The 27,763-nt window shown below is 38.7% G+C and overlaps 1 protein-coding gene across 3 annotated transcripts; it reads left to right on the forward strand.

Moving 5' to 3' along the window:
• Window positions 1–236: 236 nt before the first annotated feature.
• On the forward strand, window positions 237–27,562 carry znf711 (zinc finger protein 711). 3 transcript variants are annotated; one of them, XM_078211650.1, is made up of 7 exons: window positions 237–343; window positions 717–1,274; window positions 9,878–10,036; window positions 16,135–16,278; window positions 18,164–18,301; window positions 24,379–24,522; window positions 25,207–27,562. In XM_078211650.1, exons 1-7 carry the CDS (start codon window positions 265–267, stop codon window positions 26,382–26,384), a joined length of 2,400 nt encoding a protein of 799 aa, XP_078067776.1. In that variant the 5' UTR covers window positions 237–264; the 3' UTR covers window positions 26,385–27,562. The 3 variants fall into 3 exon arrangements, with proteins under 3 accessions (XP_078067776.1, XP_078067777.1, XP_078067778.1); XM_078211652.1 differs by lacking the exons at window positions 237–343; window positions 717–1,274 and adding exons at window positions 3,184–3,222; window positions 8,388–8,476; XM_078211651.1 differs by lacking the exon at window positions 16,135–16,278.
• Window positions 27,563–27,763: the final 201 nt, after the last annotated feature.

The following is a 27,763-nucleotide window of genomic DNA, read 5'->3' on the forward strand; positions in this document are numbered from 1 at the left end:
ATTTTCCATTATTTTATGGATCAATAATGGGATATTGTAGCTGTAATTTGTTACTTATAAGAACATAAGAACATAATAAATAAGAAATAGGAGCAGGAGTAGGCCATCTAGCCCCTCGAGCCTGCCCCGCCATTCAATAAGATCATGGCTGATCTGACGTGGATCAGTACCACTTATGTTGAAAAATTCACCTGAATGCTCATGAAAACGTTTAAAAGCTATTTATTACATCTTTTATTTAGTTACTGATGAAAACTGTACATCATGGATCAAGGAGGGGGAGGACTTGAATTACATTCACAAGAGTCAAAAGTGTCTCATGCTATGATCATGCAAGATTTTGGTAAGTAGTTTAATTACTTGTAGTGTAAAACATTAAGTTAGCTTTATATAGTGTAATTTAATTGTTAATAATAGATCACACTTTATAGATTAAAAAGATCATTCTAAATTAATAATACCATCTTGAGCCTGATATCAGAGAGGGGGCTAACCTGACAACTGAGCAGATTTAGTATAATGGAAAACAATATAAATGGGGTGTTGTGAATGTAATGATAATAATGGCCAAACCTATAGTTCAGTCTCTGTTTTGCTATTTTACATTGTGTGCATATGGATATAAAATATACATGCACTATTTTTCATGCAACCTTTTCCTAGAACAAGAATAATCCGAAATATAGTTGAATTCTAATGTACTGTTTGTGTTGCAGTGTCTGGAATGGCTGGTTCTGCCCACATTGATGGCGACCACATTGTTGTATCTGTGCCTGATGCAGTGCTGGTCTCTGATGTCACTGGGGAAGAAGTTACACTAGAACATGGTCTCACAACTAATATTCACGAAGTTGTGCAGGGTCCAGATATTATAGCTGAAAGTGATGTTGTTACAGAAGGAGTGATTGTCTCAGATTCTGTACTAGAGACCAATGTTACTATTGAAGAAGACTTGAATACCAGTTCCGTTCCTGACCATGTTCTGGCTTCAGATCTTATAACTGAGACTGTTGGTGTCCCGGATCAAGTACTAGTATCGGACCTTGTTTCAGTACAGGACGAGGAACAGTTTGAGCACGTGGTCCAGGATTCAGTTACAGATGTTCTCTCTCCTGGAATGGTCTCGGAAGAAGTTATGGAAGTAGATGCTGTCTCAGAGACTGTGATTCAAAACCATGATTTAGTAGTTCAAAATCAAGAGACTGTTTCTGGCCCACCTATTGAAGCCCGGGTAGATGGAAAAGATGCATCTGAGGATTTCTTAATGATATCCTGTAAGTGACAATTAACAATGTGGTTTTAGCACTTAGATTATTTATGGGAATTTTATGTCCATCAGCCTACTGTCCCAAAATGGTGCAAAATTTCTGAATATGGGCAATGCAAGACTAAGTTGCAGCATGTATACAAGCAGGGAATTAAGTGATGAATTAAACTGAGAGCCCCGACCCTGAAAATTAACATTCATGTGTTGCATCAAGTGATATCAGTTTTTCTCATCTTTTATAGTTACAACTTTAGGATTATGAATTATTTGTAAGTCAGGTATATTTTATTCTTATCTAATTTTGTTGTCTTAGTATTTTGCCTACAGTAATTTATTATTAAAAAATACTTGCACTGATTTGTTATTTTATATAGGAATGTAAAAGTATGCTCGGCTGGTAAAGACCATTATTGTCTATCTGTGTCTTAAATCCCTCAATGCATCTCAATCAAACCTTTTTCCACCAAAGTTTTGAATTTACTGAAATGTTTGATGTGTCATGGCAGCCCATTCGACAACTGCATAAAGTAGTTGTATTGAAATTACCTCTTCACCCTCCCTTTTCTAAGTTTAAAGTTTATGCCCTGTTGTAAAATTGTGACTGTATTTAACATTGGACTTTTACCTTGTCAATGATCTTTAGTATCTTAAATACTTAGTTCACCCCCAAGTCCAATTTTTTCCATTGTAAACATTCCCAACTTCTATAACCTATCAAAGTTCAAGTGCCTCAACTCAGCTATTTGCTTAATTATACCTACTCTAATGTTTTGATGTTTTTGTTATATTATGGTAACTAGAATTATACAAAATATTTCTTGTGAGAGGTAGGGCTGGATCAGTACCCTGTTCAAACTTGGGGTCAGTACTGGAGATTTGTATTTCTTTGGTTGCATAGCCCACAATCTTAGTTAAATATTTGTGTTTGTGCATATGCCAAAAACTGTCCTTTGTGCAGTGTTCTATGCAATAATATAATTTGACATGGATTGCCATTTTATCATGTCCCAAAATATTGGGTTTGTATTTATTCACTTGAACTGTGGGCTGCAGTGATTCAAGAGGACAGCTCACCACCACCACCTAGGGCAATTAGGGATGGGCAATAAATGCTGGCCTGCCAGCGATGCCCGTGTTCCATGAGTGAATTTTAAAAATGACATCACCAATTATTAGCCTAGCTTCCCCAATCCAACCTTCTGTACTTGACCAGCCTATGGATTATTCTTTGTAGTCTCTCTTAGTTTGTTATCAAGCAAGCTCAGATAGTTTTTTTTTTCTCGTCTCCACTACCAAGTCATTTAGGTACAATATAAACAATAAAGACCTTAATAATGATCTATACCGTATCTTGGTAGTTACCCATCTCCACACTAATCTAGCTCCACAAACACCTTCTATTGTCTTTGCTTCAGTCAATTTTTAATTCACTTCAGAAGTTCCTCATCTACACCTTTCAGTATTGTGCTATTTGACAGATTGGCTTAATTGTCAAAATCCAAATATGCACCCTGTCCACAGGGATACTCTGAAATTTGATGTTAAAGCGAATTGAATCTGACCCATACTTATGGGTTATCTGCAAGCATTTGATAACACCAGTATGCTTCATTTGTGTTTATTTTTATCCCTTTTCATGTTTTTTGTTGTCTGTGTGCATTTCTTTCACCATCCTCACCCTTTTGGAGTATGGATTGCTCCTGTAACAATTTGCAGAATGTCAGCATGTGCTTGCCTGTCACTGTCATTCATGCAAACTTTGTGGGACAAAAAGTGCAGATAATCCTTGTGTACTGAATTTTATAAAGGTTTTAACTGTTTTCAGGTTTTTATAATTAAGTCTTAAATGAACAAGTGAATTTTTAAAAGTGCAAACTTTTATGATGTAATAATTGTGTTTGGGTTTCAGCATCCGATCAGAAGCTAGATAATGAAACAGAACTTGTCGTAATTTTGTCTGTATCCTTATTTTGAAAATTGATTTTTATACAATAATGTAGCCATTTTAGTTTCCAATATATAGGTGGGCCACTAGATATGTAATACAGTTATTGAGCTAGACCTCTGTAGCTGATGAAATGATTGTCATTTTCCAATTACTAAATGACCCTTTTTTAAATAGAAATACTGCTCCCTGACTTGGATTAGGGTGTAATCACAGATCTGTAAATCTGCTTTTACTTTGACCAAGCAATATATACTCTGATCTTAGAACAGAACATCAGTGCAATATTTCCCTTTCCCACCAGCTATCCTGTGGTCTTATTCACTAGTAATGTGGTTCAGTCTGCGTACGGTCAGCACTGGGAGTTAATCTTCATCCGTTGGGTTCGCTTGGAACCGAGTGTTTTAAAAGTGAAATGTTATTTGCTAACCTACTGCACCAACTGGAACCTATTTTTTACTTTTTAACTGTAGTGAACTGTCTACTCATGCAGGTTGATTGTGTTAATTTATCCATCCTCTGGTTGCTGTAAAACATCTTAAATGGTGCTGATTTGAACTACCAATCCGTCTCTTTATGTTTGGGAGTCTAATAGGGCCTTGTCTGCATTTAGCAAAACAGTTCACACCAGCCTGGTTGAATTTTTTGGGGGTGGTTGCTAGGTTATTTGTTGAATCTAATCCAGTTGACATAGTATACTTGAATTTCCAGAAAGCCTTTGACAAGGTTAACTTATAAAATAGAGTTGTTTGATGGGATTACCAGACAGACCCTGGGGTAGATAAGGAATGAGTTGCATTTTTGTCAGAAGAAGGGGCAGTAGTCCTGCATGGAGACTGGTTAATTGTGGAGTTCCATAGGGTTTGGTGTGCTGAGCTAATCTAGGATTTTATTGGGGTGATTCTATGGCTGCTGATTGATGGGAGCCTTGAGTGGCATGATGTTTAATCACACCATGACTGAATGGAGCAGGCTAAGTGCCCTATCTGGCATGGTCTTCAAAATGATGCCCTGATCTCTGTGGAACCAGCCTAGCTGGTGTCTTTAAGCCCCACCCGTCAGAAATGATGGTGCAACACACACTGTCCTGCTTTTTATTTTGACAAAGTGTCAGTGCATCTGGAGATAAAACTTGCCTGTTTCTCTGGGGGAAACACACCGGTTTTCAGTAAATCTGACACTCTGCCTCACCCATTATCTGTTCGCATAAAATTCACTAACATGAAGTGAGCAAGGAAAATTAACTATGACACAAGAGCAATACGCTACGGATGCCAAAAATCTGAAATAAAGACAGAAAATGCTGAAAATACTCAGCATTTCTGACAGCAGCTTTTGTAGAGAGAAATAATTTAATGTTTCAGGTCTAATGAATGTTCCTTTCTACAGATGCTGCCAGTCTTGTCAGCATTCTGTTGAAACTTAATCCTGTTCCGATCTGAGATTTATGGGATCAGCTTTTCATTAAGAAATGTGGAATTCCATTTCATTTAGTCCAGAAAATTTTGATGAGGCAGCTGAGCATTTCATCAGATCTGTGACCTGAGATGAGCATCTGTTAATTCAACCTTTAACAGTGAAATTATTTTGACAAAATGCCTGTTTAAAATGCATTACTGTTATGTTAGTAGCAATACAGAATAGAAATTTATATTCTAGGGTGTCAGATCAGTTATGAATGACCAGAAACCTAATGGGACTAGCCATGTAAATACTGCAGCTACAAGAGCTGGTGAGAAGCTGGGAATTTTATGACAATTAACTTGCCTTAGTTCTTCAAAGCCTGTCCATTATCCAGAAAACTTTGGTCATGCGTTTGATGGTATATTGTGCACTTGCTTGGATGAGTGCAGCTCCAACAACACTTGAAATGCAATAGAATCCAAGATGAAGAAACCCACCGATTGGTTCTCCATCTACCACCTTAAACATTAAATCCCTCTGCCACTTCTGCACCATGGCAGCACTATATACCATCTACAAGGTGCACTGCACCCCCTTGCCGAGGCTCTTTAAACAGCACTTCAAAACTTGTGAGCTTTACCTAGAAAAATGAGGGTAGCAGACACGTGGAAATACCACTAGTTCAAGTTCCCTTTGAAGCTGCACACCATCCTGACTTAGTTATATTGTCATTCCTTCACAAAAATCTGGAACTCCCCCTCTCACAGTATTATGGTTTACCTGCACCACGTGGACTGCAGCGTTCAAGACTGCAGCTCACCACCACCAACTCGCAATTATGGATGGCAGCAAATTCTGGCCTTGCCAGAAATGCCCACAACCCATGGATAATGTTTTTTGAAAACTGATATATTTCCCTTTTATGATCGTAAATGCACGTCTTAAATATATTCTGGAACATAATTAAGCTTACTGCAGATATTGCTTTTATTATGGTCGATTCTTGTTAAGTGACAATTCTGTTCAACTTTCTACAAACAATAATATGATGAAAAAGACTTTGGATAAGCAGTTCTTGAAGTTATAAGAAGAATTTTTACAAAATATTAATTTGGGAAATCATACTTGAGTATCGGAATGCAAAATAATGTATTTAAGGGTTATTGTAGAGGATAAGGAACTGCTTTCAAACAAAGTACAAAAGACTGGGATGCAGGTGACAGAGAATAAAGAAAATATTAGGAAAAAGTAAGAGAAATGAATTGCAAAGGACAGCAGAACGGTTTTACAATGATAGTAGATGGAAGTTCAAGGCACAAGGAGAGCTGTTGAAGGCAAGTACAATTTTTGTGGCATGTGGCAAGCTCGGCAATTTGTTCACATTAGCTCTCGAAGGAGGAATAGACAAATTTCAATCATGAGAAATGGGGCTAAATGATCTATAACATGTAGAAGTTAGTCAGGAATGGATTATCCAAAATGTGCTCAGGACAGCAAATGCATCGAGAATCCTTGAGGAAAATAAAATAGGAAATGAGTGATGCTATGGGTTGATATTTTTGACGGTCTAATCATTGGAGAAGTAGTTGAGCTCTGGAAGGATGGTTCTACTATTCCAAAAAGGATGAAAGATTTGAACCCGGTGGATAATTTTACACATCTATTGTATGGAAAAAGCTTTTGTGCCTTTTATGGAATACTGCAAATTAATATTTAAAGGACACAAATGTTACAAGGAGCAATCGAGTTGGTTTAGAAGTAATAGATCATGCCTTACACATGGACTGGAATTCTTTGAATTATAAACTAAATTAGTCAAGCAGGGTTATCCAGGTAGATGGAATTTACTTCAATTTTCAAAAGATGTTTGTCATACTTTCTCATCTAAGGTTAATAAGAAAACATAACATATGTGAAGATTTGTCTAGATGCTTTGAAAATTTGCTTAATCATGAAAGAGGCAGATTGAACATACTGTGCTCAGCGGTGAAGAATGGTTTTCACTGCTCATTCTGCTTAAAGCTATCCACAAAGTTTTTGTAGCTTTTGCATGGCAAGTTGTGGTCATCTGGAATCTCGATGACCACAAGGTCTTCTACTACAGAGGATCTGGGACATATGAACAAGGCAAGCAACAGCATGTTTCTTCAACCAAGCAGACTGAAGGATGCTTACTGAGGTCCACACAGTCTAAATTAGAAAGTACAAGTTAGAATAGTTAATTAAATGTATAAACATTGACAAAGTGAAATAGAGAAAGATGAATGTAAAGAGAGGTAAGAAATAGAAAACAAAAGTTAAACATTCTTTCAATCTCCAGGAATAATTGAAATCTGAAGGAATAAGAGTCCACATTTTCATAACTGTTTTCAGTGCCAATTAAGTAGTTCTGTTGGTAATTAAGACTTAATATGCAGATAGAGTTCACACATTTAATTGGCAAGCCCTGACATTTTGGTATGCTTAGTGAGAAAGCACCACAGCTTCATGTCTTTTGTGTTTCTGAATGCCAAATGACTCCACAAGCTACAGGTGTAGCAAAGCTTATGGTGAAGCCAGGAAACGTAGACAGCAACTGCATGCATGTGCGGATGCTGGAAGTTGCTGTCCAATTTACTCCTCAACAATATGAAAGCTTGTAGCCTCACTATTATTCTTGACACAAAATCCAAGTCAATGAAAAGATCTCTCCCTGGGAAAAGGTACCATTACACTTAGTATTTTCAATATTTGTGAATGATGTAGAACTAGGTATGAATAACATTACATTTGTAGGAACACACATCTATGGGTAAGTAATGAGTAGAAACAAGACTGTTATCTTTGGAGAGACTTGAACACGGGCTGAGATCTGACAGTTGAATTTTAATTTCAATAAACGTAATACTGCATTGTGGAACAGGCAACAGTAAATGAACGTAATATGAAGGGATCTTTGGTAGAAGCCATACCACAAAGAATCAACTAATTATTAAATATACTCAGAAACAGCTTGTCAACGTGAGGCAGTTATTCGTAATGATAATTCAGCTACTAAGCTGCCTGTGAAGGGCATTGGGCAACAAGTGGGATCAAGCTAGGTTGATAACTTAATAATGAGGCCAATTTTGGAGTGTTGTTAAGGTTAATCTATCCTATCTCAAAAAGGATACAGATGTATTCGAAATGGCTCAGATGGCTGCCGCAAAAAATAGTTTAGGCCTTAGTAGGGGTTAAGTCCTAAAAGAGAGCCCAAATGACAAAACTTTATTAACAATGTCGTTAAAATAATAATTATAGATTAAGTGAAAGTAAGCAAGCTTCCCGCTTTGGACAGTGCGTATATGACAAAACGATACAAGTATAAAATTCAGAAGCATCAACAAGGTTTGATGCAAGATATCTTTTCTCGAAAGCTATGTGGAATTAATGCCTGGAGAAAGTCAATTCAGGAGCATGTGGAGTATTTAAATGGAAGCTGGACCAACGACTATTGAGAAACAGAATTGAGGATCTTTGGAACTGTTTAATGGTGCTGATTGAGTTAATTACTGTGGGGTGGGAGTGCAATTAAACTTCAGTGAAGTAGGTGATCAACAGATGGTATGAGAGAAAACCTCTTGACGAATAATTATCTTTATACTCTGTCGCAGCCTTGATGGATAGAATGCCCTTTTCTCCTTCTGGATCTACTTTTTACATTATCAAACATTTACAGTAAGTTATTAGCAAGAAATGTTCCTTGGACTTTTCTTTTTATTACTCTTTAGATATTTAATATTCTTCCTTTAGGTCTCTATACTCCATTCCCCATCAAGAAAACATGCAGGCGACTTGCTCCCAGGCCTCTGCCAATGTCGTCTTGATCTGGCTACTGGGAGGTGAGTGACAGCTGCCTGGGATGACGTCCTGTATTTGTTCCTTTCTGAGGAAGCAGCCAGCCTCCTGCAGCCATCTCCCCCTGATGGCATGACTGAGATTGGGTATTTACCAAGTAGGGATCATGACTGCAGGTCCATGCCCTACTAAACCGATATTGCACTCAAGCACCCGAATTCCATGTTTTTAATTGTGCTATTTTACTTTCAGCCACTTTGAGTTTGATGTAGATTATACAGATTATGCAATATATTGTACTTGTAGTATCTATAAACAGGTCTGTAACTATGGTAAAATGTATAATGTTGGTACATAATCAGAGATTCAACATTTACAGGTCAGTCAACAGAATGGAATGCAGAAAGAAATTCTGAACAAATATTTCCTTATAAGGAATTAATATGTAGAATATTTCTGTCAAAAATAGAAATGATGGTTTTGCTATTGCTTTTAAAATGTGAAGGCAAGACTTTAGGCTGTTGTAAATCAACAGAAGTCACCTTGTAAATCATTAATTATTAGTTATAATTAGTTATTCAATGACTCTGCTGTTAAAATGTTTTGCAATGTGTTAGTATTGGGGTAGAACCTCAATTGGCTGCTGCAGCTACGCTATGTTGCAGATGCATTTCTCTACTAAGCGTTGATGTTTTTTTCAAATCCAGAGGCTTGTTTTTGTCATTATAACGCAGAAGTAATTTTTTCCACATTTTGAAGCAAGTAATCTTAAACTGCAGTAAAATTTTATTTTGAAAAATGATATGTGTCTTAATTACTAAGAATTTGAAAAATCACACGAAAACACACATGGTTCCAATTAATATTCTCTTGATTTCATTTATTTTAATTTATCTATTTGAATATTTATGTTTAGTCATTGTTGATGACAGCCTTGAAGAAGTTGCTGAGCCTCACGTTGCTACATTATTGAACTAATGTACACAGTTTGGCAAAATACACTGAAATGTTACAAACAGTATAGAACTCCCTTGGCTCAGAAAACCAGCTCGTTTGATGGTAGTGATGTTCATTCTTTGTCAGCTGCTGGTACTGGAGCCTTAATTTCACATCTGTTTGTTTTTTGTAGCCCAAGTAACTTAGCTAATAAAAGAATACTAAAATGCTTCAAAGTTTTGGCATATGTATTGCTATAGCAGAAGAAGCATGATTGGAGTCAAGAAAATATTAAAATTGGGCTAGCAAAATGGTTTAAGTTGGAATCGTGTTGAAGTTGTTTGAGGCTGGGAAAAGGAGGAATTGACTTGAAAGGCTTCGTCTCTTTCCTATCTTATGGTGGGGAAATTCATGTGAACTCAATGCACAATAGATCCAAGAGCTTAGAGAAAATTTATTGACAATGTTTCTGATGTTGAATAAATGTTCCTTATTATCGTTTTATGCAGTAGATGATGTTGGAGAGAAGCTGGACCAGATTGGAAATGCACCAATAAAAATAAGCACTGATATTGAGCAAGATGATTCTTCCAAAGAAGATGGGTTTGGAGCTGAGGTCATCAAAGTGTATATTTTTAAAGCTGAACCAGAAGATGATGTGGAAATAGGTAAATATTATGGTTTAATAGTTTGAAACGTTTTAAAACATTTTATAATTTCTATACTAATTCTACAATGGACAAAGGTAAGGTTTCTAATTTGAAAGTCTAATCCAGTGCATTAATCTGGCTGTTCACAACATTTGCTAACCATAATTGGTCACATTTTCATGGCCATGATATCCAGAATTATGTAGAAAATATGTGGACAACTGTTTCTTCACTGGAGATGTTCATACTATTGACTTGGTTCTTGATTTAAATGCACTGAAGTTCATTTCCACGTCAATGACCAGTCCCTATCAGAAGCTTTCTCTGGTTCCAGTTGCATATTTTGGGGAACAGAAGACATGAGTGATGAAAGTTCAGATCTTCTATTTTAGTGCAGATGCATATGGTTTGTGGATGATTAATTTTTCAGTATAATCTTTCAACAAATAAAGAAATTAAAATTCAAATAATGTATACATACCAGGGTTGTTTCAGTAAAAACACAACTGAAGGTACAGTACTAGTTTCTTTGGGAGTTTTATTTATTCCTATATCATTTAAACTCTTAAAATGAGAAGGAAGCACAGAAAAGGAAATGGCAATACAAGCCTAATTTTTTTATAAGCATAATACTGCAGATGCTGGAATTGGGAACAACAACAGAAAATGCTGGAAAATCTCAGCAGGTCTGACAGCATCTGTGAAGCGAGAATAGAGCCAACATTTTGAGTCTGGATGATCCTTTGCCAGAGCTAGAGATAAAGAAAATAGGACGAGATTTAACTAGTAGAGTTGACCAAGGAGAACCAGTGGATGTGGTTTATTTAGACTTTTAGAAAACTTTCGACAAGGTCTCACATAACAGACTACTACGTAAAGTTAAATCACATGGGATTGCAGGTAACATCTTGAGATGGATAGAAAGCTGGTTAGCAGATAGGAAGCAAAGAGTTGGTATAAATGGGTCTTTTTCTGATTAGCAGTCAGTGGCTAGTGGGGTCCTGCAGTGATCTCTGCTAGGACCCCAACTGTTCACATTATGTATTAATGATTTGGAAGAGGGAACCAAATGTATTATCTCCAAATCTGCAGATGATACAAAGTTGGGTGGGAGGGTGAGCTGTGAGGAGGAGGTAGAGATGCTTCAGTGTGATTTGGACAGGCTGATTGGGCGATAAATGTGAGGTTATCCACTTTGGTAGCAATAATAGGGAGACAGATTATTACCCGAATAGGCGTAAATTGAGATAGGCAGATACTCAGCTAGACCTTGGTATCTTTGTGCATCAGTCGCTGAAAGTAAGCGCGCAGGTACAGCAGGCAGTAAAGAAGGCAAATGGAATGTTGGCCTTAATAGCGAGAGGATTTGTGCATAGGAATTGGGATGTTTTACTGCAATTCTGTAGTGCATCAGTGAGGCCATACCTGGTGTATTGTGTACAGTTTTGGTGTCCTTATGAGGAAAGATGTCCTTGCTATAGCGGGATTACTGTGTTGATTTACTAGGCTGATTCTTGGGATGGCAGGTCTGCCATTTGAGGAGAGACCAAGTCGGTTAGGATTATATTCACTGGACTTGGGCTTCACTGGAACATTGCAACAGGCCAAGGACAGACATGTGAACAGGGGAGCAAGGTGAATAGAAATGGTCTGGGTACTGTTTGAGGATGGACTGAAGGTATTCAGCAAAGCGATCACCCAGTGTGCCTTTTGTCTGCCCGATGTAGAGCAGACAGCATTGGGAGCAGCGAATGCAGTGGACCAGATTGAAGGAGGTGCACGTGAAGCGCTGCTTCACCTGTAAAGAGAGGTGGTGAGCAGGGAGGAGGCAAAGGGGCAGATGTTGCACCTTCTGTGCTTGCATGCAAAAATGCCATGGGAGGCGGATGAGATGTTGGGTGTGATGGAAGAGTGGACCCAGGGTTCCAGAGGGAAAGGTCCCTGCGAAAGGCTTTCGGGGCATTGAAGGGAAGATGTGTTTGGTGGTGGCATCATGCTGGAGTTGGCGGAAATGGCAGAAGATGATCCTTTGCATGCAGAAGCTGGTGGGGTGAAATGCAAGGACAAGGGGAACCCTACCCTGGTTCTGGGAGGGAGGGAGGGGATCAGAATTCACTCTGTACCTTTTGTTCTACCATTTACACATTCCGATCTCTTGATGGACGCTATTAGCACCATTCTCAGCCTTTATAACCACCATTCACATTCCCGCTGTCCTTTTGTCTATGACATCTTGGTCAATAACACAACCCCCCAACATCCACCCCACTCAGCCTTAACAGTATAAATCTCGTCCTATTTTCTTTATCTTTAGCTCTGACGAAGGATCATCCAGTCTCAAACCATTGGCTCTATTCTCTATCCACAGCTGCTGTCAGACCTGCTGAGATTTTCCCGCATTTTCTGTTCTTGTTCCTTTTTTTTAATGCCAGATTGCACCATTAGACTGCAGAATGGATTTAGCAACTGTAAATTAACTGCACCAAGAGATTCGGAGACTAGGCATAATTTTTTGAAACTGAGGAACCTGACGTATTGGTATCAGGGCAATTTATTACACTCAGGCATTGATGCTTTAGTTTAGATAGTCCTTGCTTCCCATCTTGATGGCGGCACAGATGGCTCAGAATGCCTTTTCTCTCTTCTCTGCTTGTGTCTTCTTGAAATCCTTACAACCAATCTCTTCAAGTAAGTTCTTTTTTTCTCTTCTGCAGCCAGGGGTCATGTTGTGTTCTAACATTGCCGTTGTGCTTTGATCTCGTTATTTCACTTGTCGATAGTCTCAGACCTGTGGTCACAATTTGAACAAAATATCCTCAACGCCTAAACAATCCATCATTAACTTTTTCCTGTATAACCTTTTACCAAACGTAATAATCAATACCCTTATATCGCCAGGGTCCAATGATCTATACATTTAAAAGCATAGTTCAGACATCTGTGCTTGCTTAACTTTTCCTATTCACAGTATCAATTCATGCCACTATTTCCTGATACCTTGTCACCCTGATTTAATTCAGTTCACACAGGTAACAACTCGAGTCACACATCTGAAATTATCACTTAATCTACCAGCTCATACAAAATATATATAGAAGAAATAAGCACAAAGTATAAAAAGGTTCACATTTCCATTGCTACAAATTAGCCATAATCGCTACAATGTCACATTCATGACTTTAGCATCCTAGCTGTATATGATCCTCAATGTTTAGGAAAAGACCATATAGACCAACAAAGTTATAAAACACTAGCAAACTGCCAAAGGTGAATCCACAGATGAACCAACAGTACTTGTTTAGCTTTGCTACCTGAGTCAATCAGAAAAAAGTTTTTTGAAACCCATTTTGTTACCTCCCAATAATGTATGTTTCCTCTCTGAAGCAGCATTGCAAAGTAAATGGGACTAAATAAAAGATATCACTTTCTCTTAAAGCTATGGAAAATGTCTCAATTTGCAGTTACGGGACACATTGGTCCTGATATTTGTAGATTGGGGGGAGGATGTGATTGGAAGGGGAACCAAAAATCCTAGCAAGGTGGAGGTGCTGGTAAGTGTAATGGCAGAGCCTCATTACGTTCTTTAATTTCATTTCCCACCCGGAATAACAGGCTGGCTGCCCCTGTCTGGTAGGAAACCCTGGGCTTGAAAGGTTATAGTCAAGGGTCATTGGTCTCAGCCCCTAGCAGTTGGGAAAGATTAAAGATGACTCAACACTACAAGGCATATGGGGTTTTTCCAAAGATATGGGACTTAAGGCACAGTCGGACCACAAATGGGTGCTGGATTGGAGGGCATAATGCCCAAGATTGGGATTGTGGGGCTGGTGGAGGGAGTTCACTGATCATAGCAGAAAGGAGAAGCACTCCTGGTTGAAAAGCTGATTAATCTGGCTGTTGCTACCTCCATTTAGATGGATTTTCTGAGCCCTGAGAAACCCAGAAAGCCAGTGTTAAATTCAAACCAAGCTCCAAGCTGTGCTTTGGGGACCTCATTTGAATATTACAATAAACTGTTTCGCTTTTTGACAATAGGATAAAACACAGCATGCAGCCAGCCCCCTGCTGTAAAAATGACGGATATGTGCATTATGCAAATAAAGTTTTTAACCAATCCTGTTTTGGATGTGATGTGTTAAATTGCCTCCCAATGGAGTATGGGAAGATGCTTTCAGTCCACAGACTGTTCACACAGGTAGATAGTAATAACACTATGGCCCGGATTTTGCATTCAGCAGTGAACAAATGTTATTTGTATTTCCCCATACTGTGCTGATAATCAGTTCAAGCAGTGCAGTACCCTCTGCAGGAGATCTAGAACCTTGTGAACAGGCCAAGTAACAGTGTTTCTGTTCAGCTAATCAGATTGAAAAATCCTTACTAATCCTTGATATAGGCTGGAATTCTCTAATCTCATGCCAGTGAGAACGGAGAATTTGGCACTTAGCCAAATCTCTTGTCACTACAGCGGGACCAAGAATCCTAGCCAAAGGCGAGGTCGGAAATTCTAAACCAGACAGTGTAAGTTGAAATATATAATGCATTGTTAAATCACATATAGAAAGTGAAGTAAAGAGCAATAAGAGAACAAAATTAAAGTTTTTATTATTTTAATTTAGAATTTTTAATCTCCAACATTAATCAAAAACTGAGTGAGACTCCACGCATGAAAAAGTAACTTAAATGGCAGGAATGTTATAGTAATTAAGACTTGCCATGCAGCTGAAATCCACTTGTATTTGATTGAGAGATCCAATAAGTTTTTCTGGAATGTTTAGTGGGAAACTAGTGGGCACATAGCACACTTTCATGCCTGACATTTGTTTGAATACTGAGACTCTCAGCAAGGTGGCAAAACCTGTGGCAGGATAAACTGAGCAGCAATTTCCTGATTTCCACATTTAATTTGAACTTGAACTTGCTGTCTGATTTACTCCATGATAAAAATGAAAGCAGTTAGCCTCACTTATTCTTACCACAAAATTTAGCTCCTTATCTGCACCCGAGGGGACCCTTGTACTCCTTATCCAGCTTACCTAGCTTGTCTCCTCTAGACAAGCCACAATACAATTTAGAGACCATTTTGTGAATTAGTTTCTCCTAATGCAGTTCAGGGTGGGAGTTAAAAATTCATTTGACAGGGTGTAATATTTTATGACAATGTGAGATTGAGCCTTGTATGATATGTTTATCACTGTCATCGTTTGGTTGAAAATTGTTATTGTCTTAACCCTTTTAAATGAAATTCTCATTCTGGGTTCCCTCAGATAAATTTATACTGTCAAACATCTGTGATCAGAACAACTAAAGACAGTGAAACCTATCAAACTGTTGTCACAAGTAGTAGTCTTGTAATGAACTGTGAAAGTTTCTTGCAGAGAAGGGTAATTTTGGCTTGTGTACCAGTAGAATGTGAAGAATAAATTAAAACAAAGAATACTATATTTTGAAATGTGCAATCTGACTTTACAGCCCTACCAATTCTAAAGAAAAATAACACTGCATTTTTTTCCATTATTTGACTAGCTCCACTAACAAGCTGTGCTGAAGCTTAAATAATTAATGCAATTAAAATTAAACTAATGTTATTTTGAACTTTGTACGAGTGTATTGATGGGCAGGTATTTTGTTGTGGTCGCCTGACAAGTAGCCCTTAAACCATTTATTCAAGTGAACTGTGACTTTTCTGAAATGTGGACTTCATATCTAGGAGGTTTGTGCACATACTAGAACCTCGGGAATTAAAGTATGTAATTTGGAACCGAAGAATAACTTCCAGGTTTTCCAGTCGATTAAATGGCTCATTTTTTGGCACCTAGGTGGTTATTGTCTCTGACAGCAGATCAATTGAAGGAAAAACTGAATAGAGTGGATGCTGGAAATCTGAAATAAAAATAGAAAATGCTAGGAAAAGAACTCAGCAGGTTCGGCAGCATCTGTGCAGAGAGAGAAAAAGTTAACATTTTGGGTATATGATTCACCAGAAACCTTACTCAGTTTCGCTCTCTCTCTGCACAGATGCTGCCTAACCTTCTGAGTTGTTTTCAGAATTTTCTGCAATTAAAGCAAGTTGATTTGAGTTTTTCTTTAAAGTCTGATTGTTTTCTTGTTTGAAGGAGAAACTGAAGTTATTACAGAAAATGATTATCAGAATGGCCATACCATAACTGGAGTTCTTGAACAAGGGAATGTTGGTAGAATGTCTCGGGAAAAGATGGTTTACATGGCAGTCAAAGATCCATCTCAGGAAGATGACATTAGTAAGAAATTCTATGTACGGTTTCCTTTTTAAGTGCTCATTCAAAGGCGAACTATGTCTTATTTAGAAATAATGAACTTAGCTCTGTCACTTACTGATAGATAACCGATTTGTAGACTTACTTGAGTCATTTTTCAGAAAGAAGTGACATTTGCTCTTGCATGGAATATTGTAAACCTATTACCTAGGACTTTGGTCCAACCTGAGACTTTTTTTAAACAAGTACAACAAGTCAGTAAACATTAGAATTTGAAGAAATTATTTTTTAACGACAAAATTGTAACAGCAAAGATTGTACTAGTTGGGAAAAGTGTCTACATTTTCTAGAGTTCATTTTTATGGTTCACCATCAAGCTAAATGGCTGACTTGCTGTGTCACTTGATAAATTTCAATTTAATACAAGTATTTTAGAAAATGAAAATGTAAAAAATTATGTTGATGATTTGGAAAATATTTTTTGTCAAATTTGCTTCATTATAACTGATTGCTGTTTTGGATTGAGATAAATTTCTAAACCACATTTTTAAGTTGTCCTTCTGAACTTTGGACTCCTCTATAAGAAATATCTAATTTTTTTGGAGTTTATACCGCAGTTTGTGTAAACTAATTATTGCACTCTGGGTTAATTTGACACTGATTTTACTGAAGGTAAAATAAATTGTGAACCTGTAAATTCAGTGCAATTATGTTAGTATCTGAAAAAAATAAAGATGTTTCAGGCAGACAGCCTTCATCAGAGCTGGTACATGGCAGATAGCTTTAATGGATAGAGAATAATAACAAAGGGAGTTGTGAGAGCACAAACATGCCAATTATTTTGAAGAGATCAAAAATGGGTTTAAAGCCCTAAAACAGATTTTAAAATTTTGGCAGAAGGGACATTTTGCAAGACATGCAGACGCAATCTCAATTAGTTACTCAGCTATTTTTAAATGTCCTATCCTCTCCCTTCGTATTGCTTAAACCTTTAAAGAACTCTGCTCCCTGTGTATATACCATTTATAATGAATTGTTTTGTGTTTTATCATCATTTGGATCCTCCTCAATTCTAATTTCAGAAAAGAGACAATTGCATAATAGCATACTTGTATTAGTTGAAGAATTGGGTTCTGCCAGCACATTGAATTTGTGAAAGGACAACACAATAGGACTAAGTGTAAGATATAATGCATTAATAACAGAGGCACAATAACTTGTATTTCTTCAGAGTTTCTGGCAACTTAATTGATGTAAATGTACAGTTACATTGACACCAGGGAAAGTCATGATGTGGAGATGCCGGTGTTCGACTGGGGTAAACACAGTAAGGAGTCTAACAACACCAGGTTAAAGTCCAACAGGTTTATTTGGTAGCAAACGCCACTAGCTTTCAGAGCGCTGCTCCTTCGTCAGGTGAGTGGGAGATCCCACTCACCTGACGAAGGAGCAGCGCTCCGAAAGCTAGTGGCGTTTGCTACCAAATAAACCTATTGGACTTTAACCTGGTGTTGTTAGACTCCTTACCAGGGAAAGGCACAGTGACACATATTTCTTAAATATTAAACTGAGAGTTAGGAAATTGATGAGAACAGTGCACTTCAATATTACTTCAAACCTACGATGGTGTCAAATACTCCACAGTAATGTAGAGCTTTCTTTACAGACCCTGACTGCATTTACAAAAGCTACTGCCAAAATATCGTCTTCCAGTGCTCACCAATGTGCTTTCTGTTGAAAGATTTGCCTGTTTTAAATTTTGCAATTGTGCCAATTTTATTAGATTTTAAGGGAGCAATATGTAATATTTTCATCTAAATCTGTAGGTTTGGTTTTTTTTCAATAAACTGTTTAAAAACTGGAAAACTTTAATCACTTTTGACTAAAGTACTATTTATACATTATTCAGATTGTGCTGATATTGCTGATGAAGTTTACATGGAAGTCATTGTTGGAGATGAGGAGGCAACAACGGTGCACGAGACACAGATTGAGGATTCCGGCATCAATAAAGCCTTTGTACCTGTTGCATGGGCTGCTGCATATGGTAAGAAATTGGCAGACTTTGTGATTTGACATTTCTTTCCAAAATTAAGGTTAAACTTTTTATCAGATGCACATCCGAACATCCTAAAAGAATGTAGAGAAGAGGTAGTGGGGTCTCTCTATTCCACACATTTAATAATCTGTTAGAACATGGCGTAGCTCGCATTAAACCTTCACTTAGGGGAGGCAGACATGTCCAGGCAACTATAGATCAGTCAGCTTAACATCAGTGGTAAGTAAAATAAAGAAATCTCTACAAAAGAAGAAAATATAAAAATATTTTGAGACCAAAGATATAAAAATGAAGAGTCACATTGGATTTCAAAAGGAAATTTTTCTTAACCGACTTCACTGAATATTTTGGAGAGGCAGGCAACACAACGAATTGGCAAGGGGAATGAGTAAATGTTCATTTCTTTAGGTTTTCAAAATGCCACAAAGAACAATACAGCACAGGAACAGGCCCTTCGGCCCTCCAAGCCTGCGCTGCTCATGTGCCCACTAGACCATTCTTTTGTATCCCTCTATTCCCAGTCTGTTCATGTGTCCGCCTCAATCACCATGCTTGGCAGTGCATTCCAGGCCCCCACCACCCTCTGTGTAAAATACGTCCCCCTGATATCTGTGTTGAACCTTGAACCCGTGACCCCTTGTGTTCGTCACCTCCGACCTGCGAAAAAGCTTCCCACTGTTCACTCTATCTATGCCCTTCATAATTTTATACACCTCTCTTAGGTCGCCCCTCATCCTCCGTCTTTCCAGGGAGAACAACCCCAGTTTACCTAATCTCTCCTCATAGCTAAGCCCCTCCTTACCAGGCAACATCCTGGTAAACCTTCTCTGTACTCTCTCCAAAGCCTCCACCTCCTTCTGGTAGTGTGGCAACCAGAACTGGACGCAGTATTCCAAATGTAGCCTAACCATCATTCTATGCAGATGCAACATCATATGCCAACTTTTATATTCTATGCCCCGTCCAATAAAGGCAAGCATGCCATATGCCTTCTTCACCACCCTCTCCACCTGTGCTGCCACCTTTAAGGATCTGTGGACTTGTACACCCAGGTCCCTCTGTGTGTCTATACTCCTGATGGTTCTGCCATTTATTGTATAGCTCCCCCTTACATTAGATCTACCGAAATGCATCACTTCGCATTTATCTGAATTAAATGCCATCTGCCATTTCTCCGCCCAATGTTCCAGCCTATCTATATCCTGCTGTATTCTCTGACAATGTTCATCACTATCCGCAACTCCAGCAATCTTCGTGTCGTCCGCAAACTTGCTGATCACACCAGCTACATCTTCCTCCAAGTCATTTATATATATCACAAACAGCAGAGGTCCCAGTACAGAGCCCTGCGGAACACCACTAGTCACAGACCTCCAACTGGAAAAAGACCCCTGCACTGTTGCCCTCTGTCTTCTATGGCTAAGCCAGTTCTCCACCCATCTAGCCAGCTCACCTTTTATCCCATGAGATTTAACCTTTTGCACCAGCCTGCCATGAGGGACCTTGTCAAACGCTTTACTAAACTCCATATAGACTACATCCACGGCTCTTTCTTCGTCAATCGTTTTTGTCACCTCCTCAAAAAACTCAACCAAATTTGTGAGGCATAACCTCCCTCGTACAAAACCATGCTGTCTATCACTAATGAGATTATTCTGTTCTAAATGCGCATATATCCTATCTCTGAGAATCTTCTCCAACAACTTCCCTACCACGGATGTCAAGCTCACCAGCCTATAATTACCCGGGTTATCCTTGCTACCCTTCTTAAATAACAGGACCACATTTGCTATCCTCTGGGACCTCACCTGTGTCCAGCGAAGAGACAACGATTTCTGTTAGAGGCCCAGCAATTGCATCTCTCGCCTCCCTGAGGAGTCTAGGATAGATGCCATCCGGCCCTGGGGATTTGTCTGTCTTAATGTTTTCTAAAAAACCTAACACTTCCTCCCTTGTAATTGAGATTTTTTCTAATGGGTCAACACATCTCTCTGAGACACTACCAGTCAACATGTCCCTCTCCTTTGTGAATACTGATGCAAAGTACTCGTTTAGGATCTCACCTACTTCCTTTGGTTCTAAGCATAATTCCCCTCCTTTGTCCCTGAGAGGTCCGATTCTTTCCCTAACAACCCTCTTGTTCCTAACGTCTGTATAAAATGCCTTGGGATTCTCCTTAATCCTGTCTGCCAAGGACATTTCGTGACCCCTTTTTGCCCTTCTAAGTCCCTGTTTGAGTTCTTTTCTACTTTCTCTGTATCCCTCCAGTGCTCCATCTGTTTTTAGCTGCCTGGACCTCCTGTATGCCTCTTTTTTTCTTTTTGATTAGACCCACAATTTCACTGGTTATCCACGGCTCCCGAATCCTACCTTTCCTATCCTTCCTCTTTACAGGCACATGCCTGTCCTGCAGTCCTATCAACTACTCCTTAAAAGACTCCCACATGCCAGATGTGGATTTACCCTTGAACAGCCTCTCCCAATCAACAGCCATCAAATGCTGCCTAATCCGGCTGTAGTTAGCCTTCCCCCAATTCAGCACCTTACCCATAGGACAACATTCATCTTTTTCCATTACTATCCTAAAGTTTACAGAATTGTGGTCACAATTTACCACATGTTCCCCTACTGCAACTTTGATGCCCTGACTGGGCTCATTCCCCAGTACTAGGTCCAGTATAGCCCCCTCTCTAGTTGGACTGTCAACATATTGTTCCAAAGAGCCTTCCTTTACGCATTTTATAAATTCTTCCCCGTCCAGGCCCCCAGCCCTATGCGATAAACTGATGAATACAGTCAGAACATGTGGAGTCAAGAGACAGACCAGGTTGCATGGCTAGCTATATGCAAGACTGAAATCTGAGATTAGATGTGGAGGGTAGCTATTTGGAGTGGCAGCAGTTGTAAAGTCAGGTTCAAAAAGAATCAATGCTGGTTCCACTTTGTTTACAACTTATGAGGATTTAGATTTTGGAATCAAAACAACAATCCCTATATCCATGATTACATTAAATTTGGGGGCTGGATAATTAATGTTGAGGATTGTAACAAATTGAAAGAGGACTTTAATAAACTTTCACAGTAGGCATATAATTGGCAAATTTGTTTCAGCACAAGTTGAGATTTACTTGGTACTAGTATGGTTGGAAATAATACATATTGTTCAAGTTTTTCATCTTACAGTCAAACAGGACATATTCACAATCCAAATCTCAATGGGAAAAGTATTTTATACTGCATAAGAGATTGGTAGATGCGCTGCCATGGGCAATGCACCAGGGAAGAGTTAACTGCCAAGCATTTGTTTAAATTCAAACCAAGCAGGTCGACTCTGGTCAAGGCATTGCCACAAAGAATAAACCAGGGAATGGCTGTCCTTAAGCTTTTGCCAATTGAAATAGATACATTCATGTATTGCGTCTTTTTTCAAGTTTCAGTATAAATTGTGTTCCCTTTGAGATTTGATATTCTTGTGAATCTATCCTGATGAGTGCAAGATAAAAAAATATTGACAGCTTTTTTTTTGTCTGTGACACATTTTGGTAAGGTGGTGGAGGCGGACACACTGGGAACGTTTAAGACTTATCTAGACAGCTATATGAACGGAGTGGGAATGGAGGGATACAAAAGAGTGATCTAGTTTGGACCAGGGAGCGGCGCGGGCTAATTGTTCCTGGTTTCTCGTTTCAAGGCTTCATTCTACGATCATCTTGCTGGTGCCAGTACAGAGTGAGACTGCGGATAGTTGGGAACCTGTCTCGGGGGCAGGGGATTCATATGGTGTTCGTGGAAGTGGAAATGACTAGGGTTGGGAAGCATTTTCCGATCGGGGCCATTGTGATCTCCTGGACTCGTTTCGATCGCCTCAGGGGGTCGGAGAGGAATTTCCCAGATTTTTTTTTCCCCATATTGGCCCTGGGGTTTTTCACTCTGGGTTTTCGCCTCTCCCTGGAGATCACATGGTCTGGAATGGGGGGGTGGGGGTAAGTTAATAGGTTGTAATGAACAAAGCATCGTAGCTGTGAGGGACAGCTCGGTGGATAGGATATTGGTATGTAGATAGGCTGGAAAATTGGGTGGGGATCCTGGATTCAGGATTCAATCCTGGACCGGGGAGCGGCGCGGGCTTGGAGGGCCGAAGGGCCTGTTCCTGTGCTGTATTGTTCTTTGTTCTTTGTTCTTTGAAGTTGCATACTACTTGGGAAATAAGAATCTAAGTGGCAATAGAGAAGCAAAGTAAAATTAAAGTTTATTTATTAGTCACAAGTAAGACTTTTATTAACACTGCAATGAAGTTACTGTGAAATTCCCCTAGTTGCCACACTCCGGCACCTGTTCAGGTCAATGCACCAAACGAACACATCTTTCAGACTGTGGGAGGAAACTGGAGCACCCGGAGGAAACTTACTCAGACACGGAGAACGTGCAAACTCCACACGGACAGTGACCCAAGCCAGGAATCTAACCTGGCGCTGTGAAGCAGCAGTGCTAACCACTGTGCCAAATGCACAATCACTAAAAGTAGCAACAGAGGTTAATAAAGCAATTTAACAAAATTATAGCAAATCAACCATTTATGGTTTATTTCTAGAAGGTTGGAATTGAAACGTCGAGAAATTACACCAAATTTGTATTGAAGCTTGGTTAAACCCTGCATAGAGCACTGTTTTCAACTTTTGTGCACCATAGTATGTAAAGAATGCCTGGAGAGAGTGCATTTTTATTTACAAGAGTGATACCAGAAATCTGAGGTTATGTATACCTATTAAAGAGTGATCAGGCTGGATTTCAGGGGAAACAAAATAGAGATTGTTAAAAATTATGACCAAATGGCTGCCTTCTGCGCTGTGTGTTCTTTGTAATTCTTTGCTAGAAATTATTAACAAGAATCCTCATGTTTGAGATAAAATTCTGACCTGTCCAGGATGACATGTCTGAGCTTGCTGACTTCATTTGGAGCAGTTAAAATTATCTAACTAGACCAAGGCCACATATTTGGAAACTTTAAATGTCTTATTGACCCCAAGCTAAGTTTTAAATCCCAATTCCTAACCCTTGTTGAAGTTGCCTATTATCACTCACCATTAAACAGCCTCAGCACTGCTGAAACCCTGATCCTTGCTTTTGCCATCCAATCAGGAATGCCACAGTAGTCCATTAGAAGACTTAGAAACCAGTTAGGGGGGAAAATGGTCTGAGTAAATTTTTGAACCATTTTCCCCATACATTGGAAAAACAAGCATTTTGTTGTGTGAGGAGTTGAGTATGAAGAAATTATTTTTGTACTTTGTACATTTATTGTTAAATTTTTTTTTGAGTTGTGCTGAAACCAGATTTAAAAGTTTCATGTAAAGAATTGTTTTGAAATCCATGAGGCCAAATTATTTTTTTGTGACTTTTTGCAATAAAACTGATAGATTTCTGCTATTGATTGCTGCCACTTCTAACCATAGTTGTACTAGTGTTTTGTTTTATTCATTTGTGGGACATGGGCATCGCTGGCTGGCCAACATTTATTGTCCATCCTTAGTTGCCCTTGAGAAGGTGCTGTTGAGCTGCCTTCTTGCATCGCTGTAGTCCATGTTCTGTGGGTTGACCCACAATGCCATTAGGGAGGGAACTCCAGGATTTTGATCCAGCAACTGCGAAGGAACGGTGATTATATTTCCAAGTCAGGATGGCGAGTGGCTTGGAGGGGAACTTGCAGATGGTGGTGTTCCATTTATCTGCTGCCCTTGTCTTTCTAGATGGAAGTGGTTGTGAGTTTGGAAGGTGCTGTCTAAGGATCTTTGGTGAATTGCTGCAGTGCATCTTGTAGATAGTTTGGATCTGGTTAATCTCATCTTTGCCTTTGTCGCTCCCAGCCATTCCTTAAATTGTCCAAGTACAAAAACCGAACTCCTCAAATTTGCCGTTTGCTGGAAAATGTCAGCACTTATAAAACATTTTAAAAATCTAATCCTGATATATATTTATGAATAAATAAGGTACCATAAAATTATGAAACTTTTATTGATATTAGTCATGCAAGTCATATTTTTTAAAAATGTACTGTTTTCCTCAAGGTAACAATTTTGAAGCAAAGATAGAAAATAAGAATGGCACTTCGAGTCAGTTCCTACAAATAAGTGATAGCACAAGCACTACCAGAGCGCTAAAGCAAAAAGCAAGAAAGAAGAGGAGGGGTGAAGGCAGACAGTGGCATACAGGTAAGTGCATCTGCTCACTGGGAATTTTGTGGCACTAGAAGCAGCAGTTTGAGGGAGTAAAATTTTTCCACCAAATTTCAATGAGAAAGAATGTTTCAAAGCAGATTGTACAATATCAAAAATCAGTATTTATTCATCAGACTTAACATAGTTTGTTAAAGAGGACATACTTAAATCCATCCCGATTTCCACTATCCTAAGTGCAGCCCAGGAAGTACACTGAGTGCAAATATTTTTCGCTGGAAAAAATTAAGATGGTTGTGATTAAATGTTAGATATCCATAATGCATGATACAGTTGGCATTATCCAGAAGGCATTTTCACCTCTCCCCCCCCCCCCCCCTTGCATTTTCTTGTGTGCCAGCAACATTTCCATCAGATCTTTCTCAACGCCCTTGACAGATACTGAGACTTTCTCTGAGACCCACCTTCTGGGTGTGAGGGGGTGCTTCCTCTTCTACGCAGCAAAATGAGAGGTGATCACAAGGTGTGTGGCTAAGGGAGACCATCAGCCAGCTTACTTAAAAGCGAGATTTATTTCCAGACGTTTATTTAAAAGTCAAATTTAAAGACCTTAGAATCCTAGCAGATATTTCAGCTTAACCACGAGAATGAAGTTGTATTTTTAAAATTGTAAAACATGAATTTTAAGGAAGTTTACACAATTTTTTTCTTGTTTCAAAGCTGTCATCATAGGTCCTGATGGACAGCCTATAACTGTATATCCATGTCACATCTGTGGGAAGAAGTTTAAATCTAGGGGTTTCTTGAAAAGGCACATGAAGAACCATCCCGAGCAGACCACTAAGAAGAAGTATCAATGCACAGACTGTGACTATACAACAAATAAAAAAGCAAGTTTTCATAATCATCTAGAGAGCCACAAGCTCATTAACAAAGGAGAGAAAACATACGAGTATAATGAGTATGGAAAAAGATTCATTCAGGCAGGAGCACTGACTGCTCACAAACTGGTCACTAGGGAAAAAGAAACCAAAATGCATAAGTGTAAATTTTGTGATTATGAGACAGCTGAACAGGGTCTTCTCAATCGCCATCTGTTGGCAGTGCACAGCAAGAATTTCCCGCACATCTGTGTGGAATGCGGGAAGGGATTCCGTCATCCATCAGAACTCAAGAAACACATGCGAACTCACACAGGGGAAAAACCATACCACTGTCAGTACTGCGAATACAGGTCTGCTGATGCTTCTAATCTGAAGACCCATGTGAAAACTAAGCACAGCAATGAGCTGCCATACAAATGTGACCATTGTCCTCAAACATTTTTGGATGACAAAGATTTGCAAAAGCATGCCACTTTATTTCAGGCACATAGGACCCATCAGTGCCCACATTGTGACCACAGAAGCTCGAACTCTAGTGACCTTAAACGCCATATAATATCTGTACACACCAAGGAATTTCCACACAAATGTGAGGTGTGTGATAAGGGATTTCATCGTCCATCAGAGCTGAAGAAACATATGTCAACTCACAAGGGTAAAAAGCTTCATCAGTGCAGGCACTGTGATTTCAAAATTGCAGATCCTTTTATACTTAGCCGCCATATTCTTTCAGTCCACACCAAGGACCTTCCTTTTAAATGCAAAAGGTGCAAGAGAGAGTTTCGACAGCAAAGTGAGCTTAAAAAGCACATGAAGACACACAGTGGAAAGAAAGTTTACCAGTGTGAATATTGCGAATATAGCACTACTGATGCTTCAGGTTTCAAGCGTCATGTAATATCTATTCATACAAAGGACTACCCTCACCGATGCGAGTTTTGCAAAAAAGGATTCCGTAGACCATCAGAAAAGAACCAGCATATAATGCGGCATCATAAAGAGGCTATAATGTGACGTACAGGAAAATATTTTACACAAAATGTAATAACTTAATTGGCACGGCTCGTAAACTGTTTCTCCTGGTCTCAACTTGAATGTTGCTTCTCAACCTACCTTTCATTCTTTGTATTATAAGTTTTTAAAAGGTATGAGAGTTGGGAAGAGGAGTCAATTGTACAAATGTTTTGGTTTCTTTACAAAATCTGACTAGTAACATTCTGGGGCTGCCATAATTGTGAAGCCATTCAGCAAGTTCTCTGTCTTAACAGTTTCAGGTGACTCGAGTTTAATTCACATGCAGTTGCAAAATATTGTATTCTACAGCTACGCTATAAAACCCGCAATTAGACCCTTCAAAATTGTTTCCATTTTATTGTTAATCCTGCTAAATATCTGGTTCGTGGAACAGATGTTTAAAAAATCTGTTTTTAACTTTTTATCAAAAATAAACCCCAATCAATAGTGATTTGTGACAAATAGCCTAGCAGGCCGCTTTCCAAAAGCTTCATGAAAAGAGTGGTTCAATAGATGAAATGGAACTTCTTTTGATTCACTCCTTACAGTTGCTACAGCTTGTTACAGACTTGCATTTTAATACTAAAGCAAGTATAGCTCAATGTAACCAGTGTGAATTAGCGCCACACTGCTGAGAGTTGGACTGCTTTTTATTATAGGGCATGTGTGGTGATTCAGTGCATCCCTTTTCATATACATTTGATCTGCAAGTTACGTAATGTAGGGAGTACATTATGAATCAAGCAAGTTGGTTCAGGGCTTATTTAATGGATACAGATCTTGTTTTGACATTGTTATGCATATAATGTATAAGAAGTGGTATGATGGATATAGTTTTTTAGCTGGTTACTGCTCACACATTAAATGGTTGTTCACTTTGTGAATTTTTAACTTTATTCATTGTGTTGTGGTAGTTTTTGTGTTTTTTCAAATGTTGTCAATTTTTGTTTTGCACCAGATGAGAATCAGTTGCTCGAGAATTCAAAATGTTCTATTTCCAAAATTCAGAATGTTAATTTAGCAATGCCTCTTAGATTAAAAAAAACACTTGTGTTTCATGTGGCTGTAAAGGTTGTACACTCTGTAAAATAAGAGATCTTTTGTCACTGTTCTGTGGGATTACTATTTCTAAATGTTCTTAATGTGATGAGTATATCAATAAAACTGCATCTGTTGCACTGAAAGTTATTTCTTGGGCAATTCCACATGTCCAGGCAGCCCGATGACATTGTGGTTTGGAAAAATACTTTCCAAATGGTTATTTTGCCTTGCCATTAATTTATTGAAGTCCTGTTAGCTGCACTGAAAAAAAAATCAATTTAAATTCCTATGAACTAAGTAAAGTAGCAATGTTCCTGCACAGATAAAATATTTCAGAT

This window comes from Mustelus asterias, chromosome 4, assembly GCF_964213995.1.
Source record: "Mustelus asterias chromosome 4, sMusAst1.hap1.1, whole genome shotgun sequence".
NCBI lineage: Eukaryota > Metazoa > Chordata > Chondrichthyes > Carcharhiniformes > Triakidae > Mustelus > Mustelus asterias.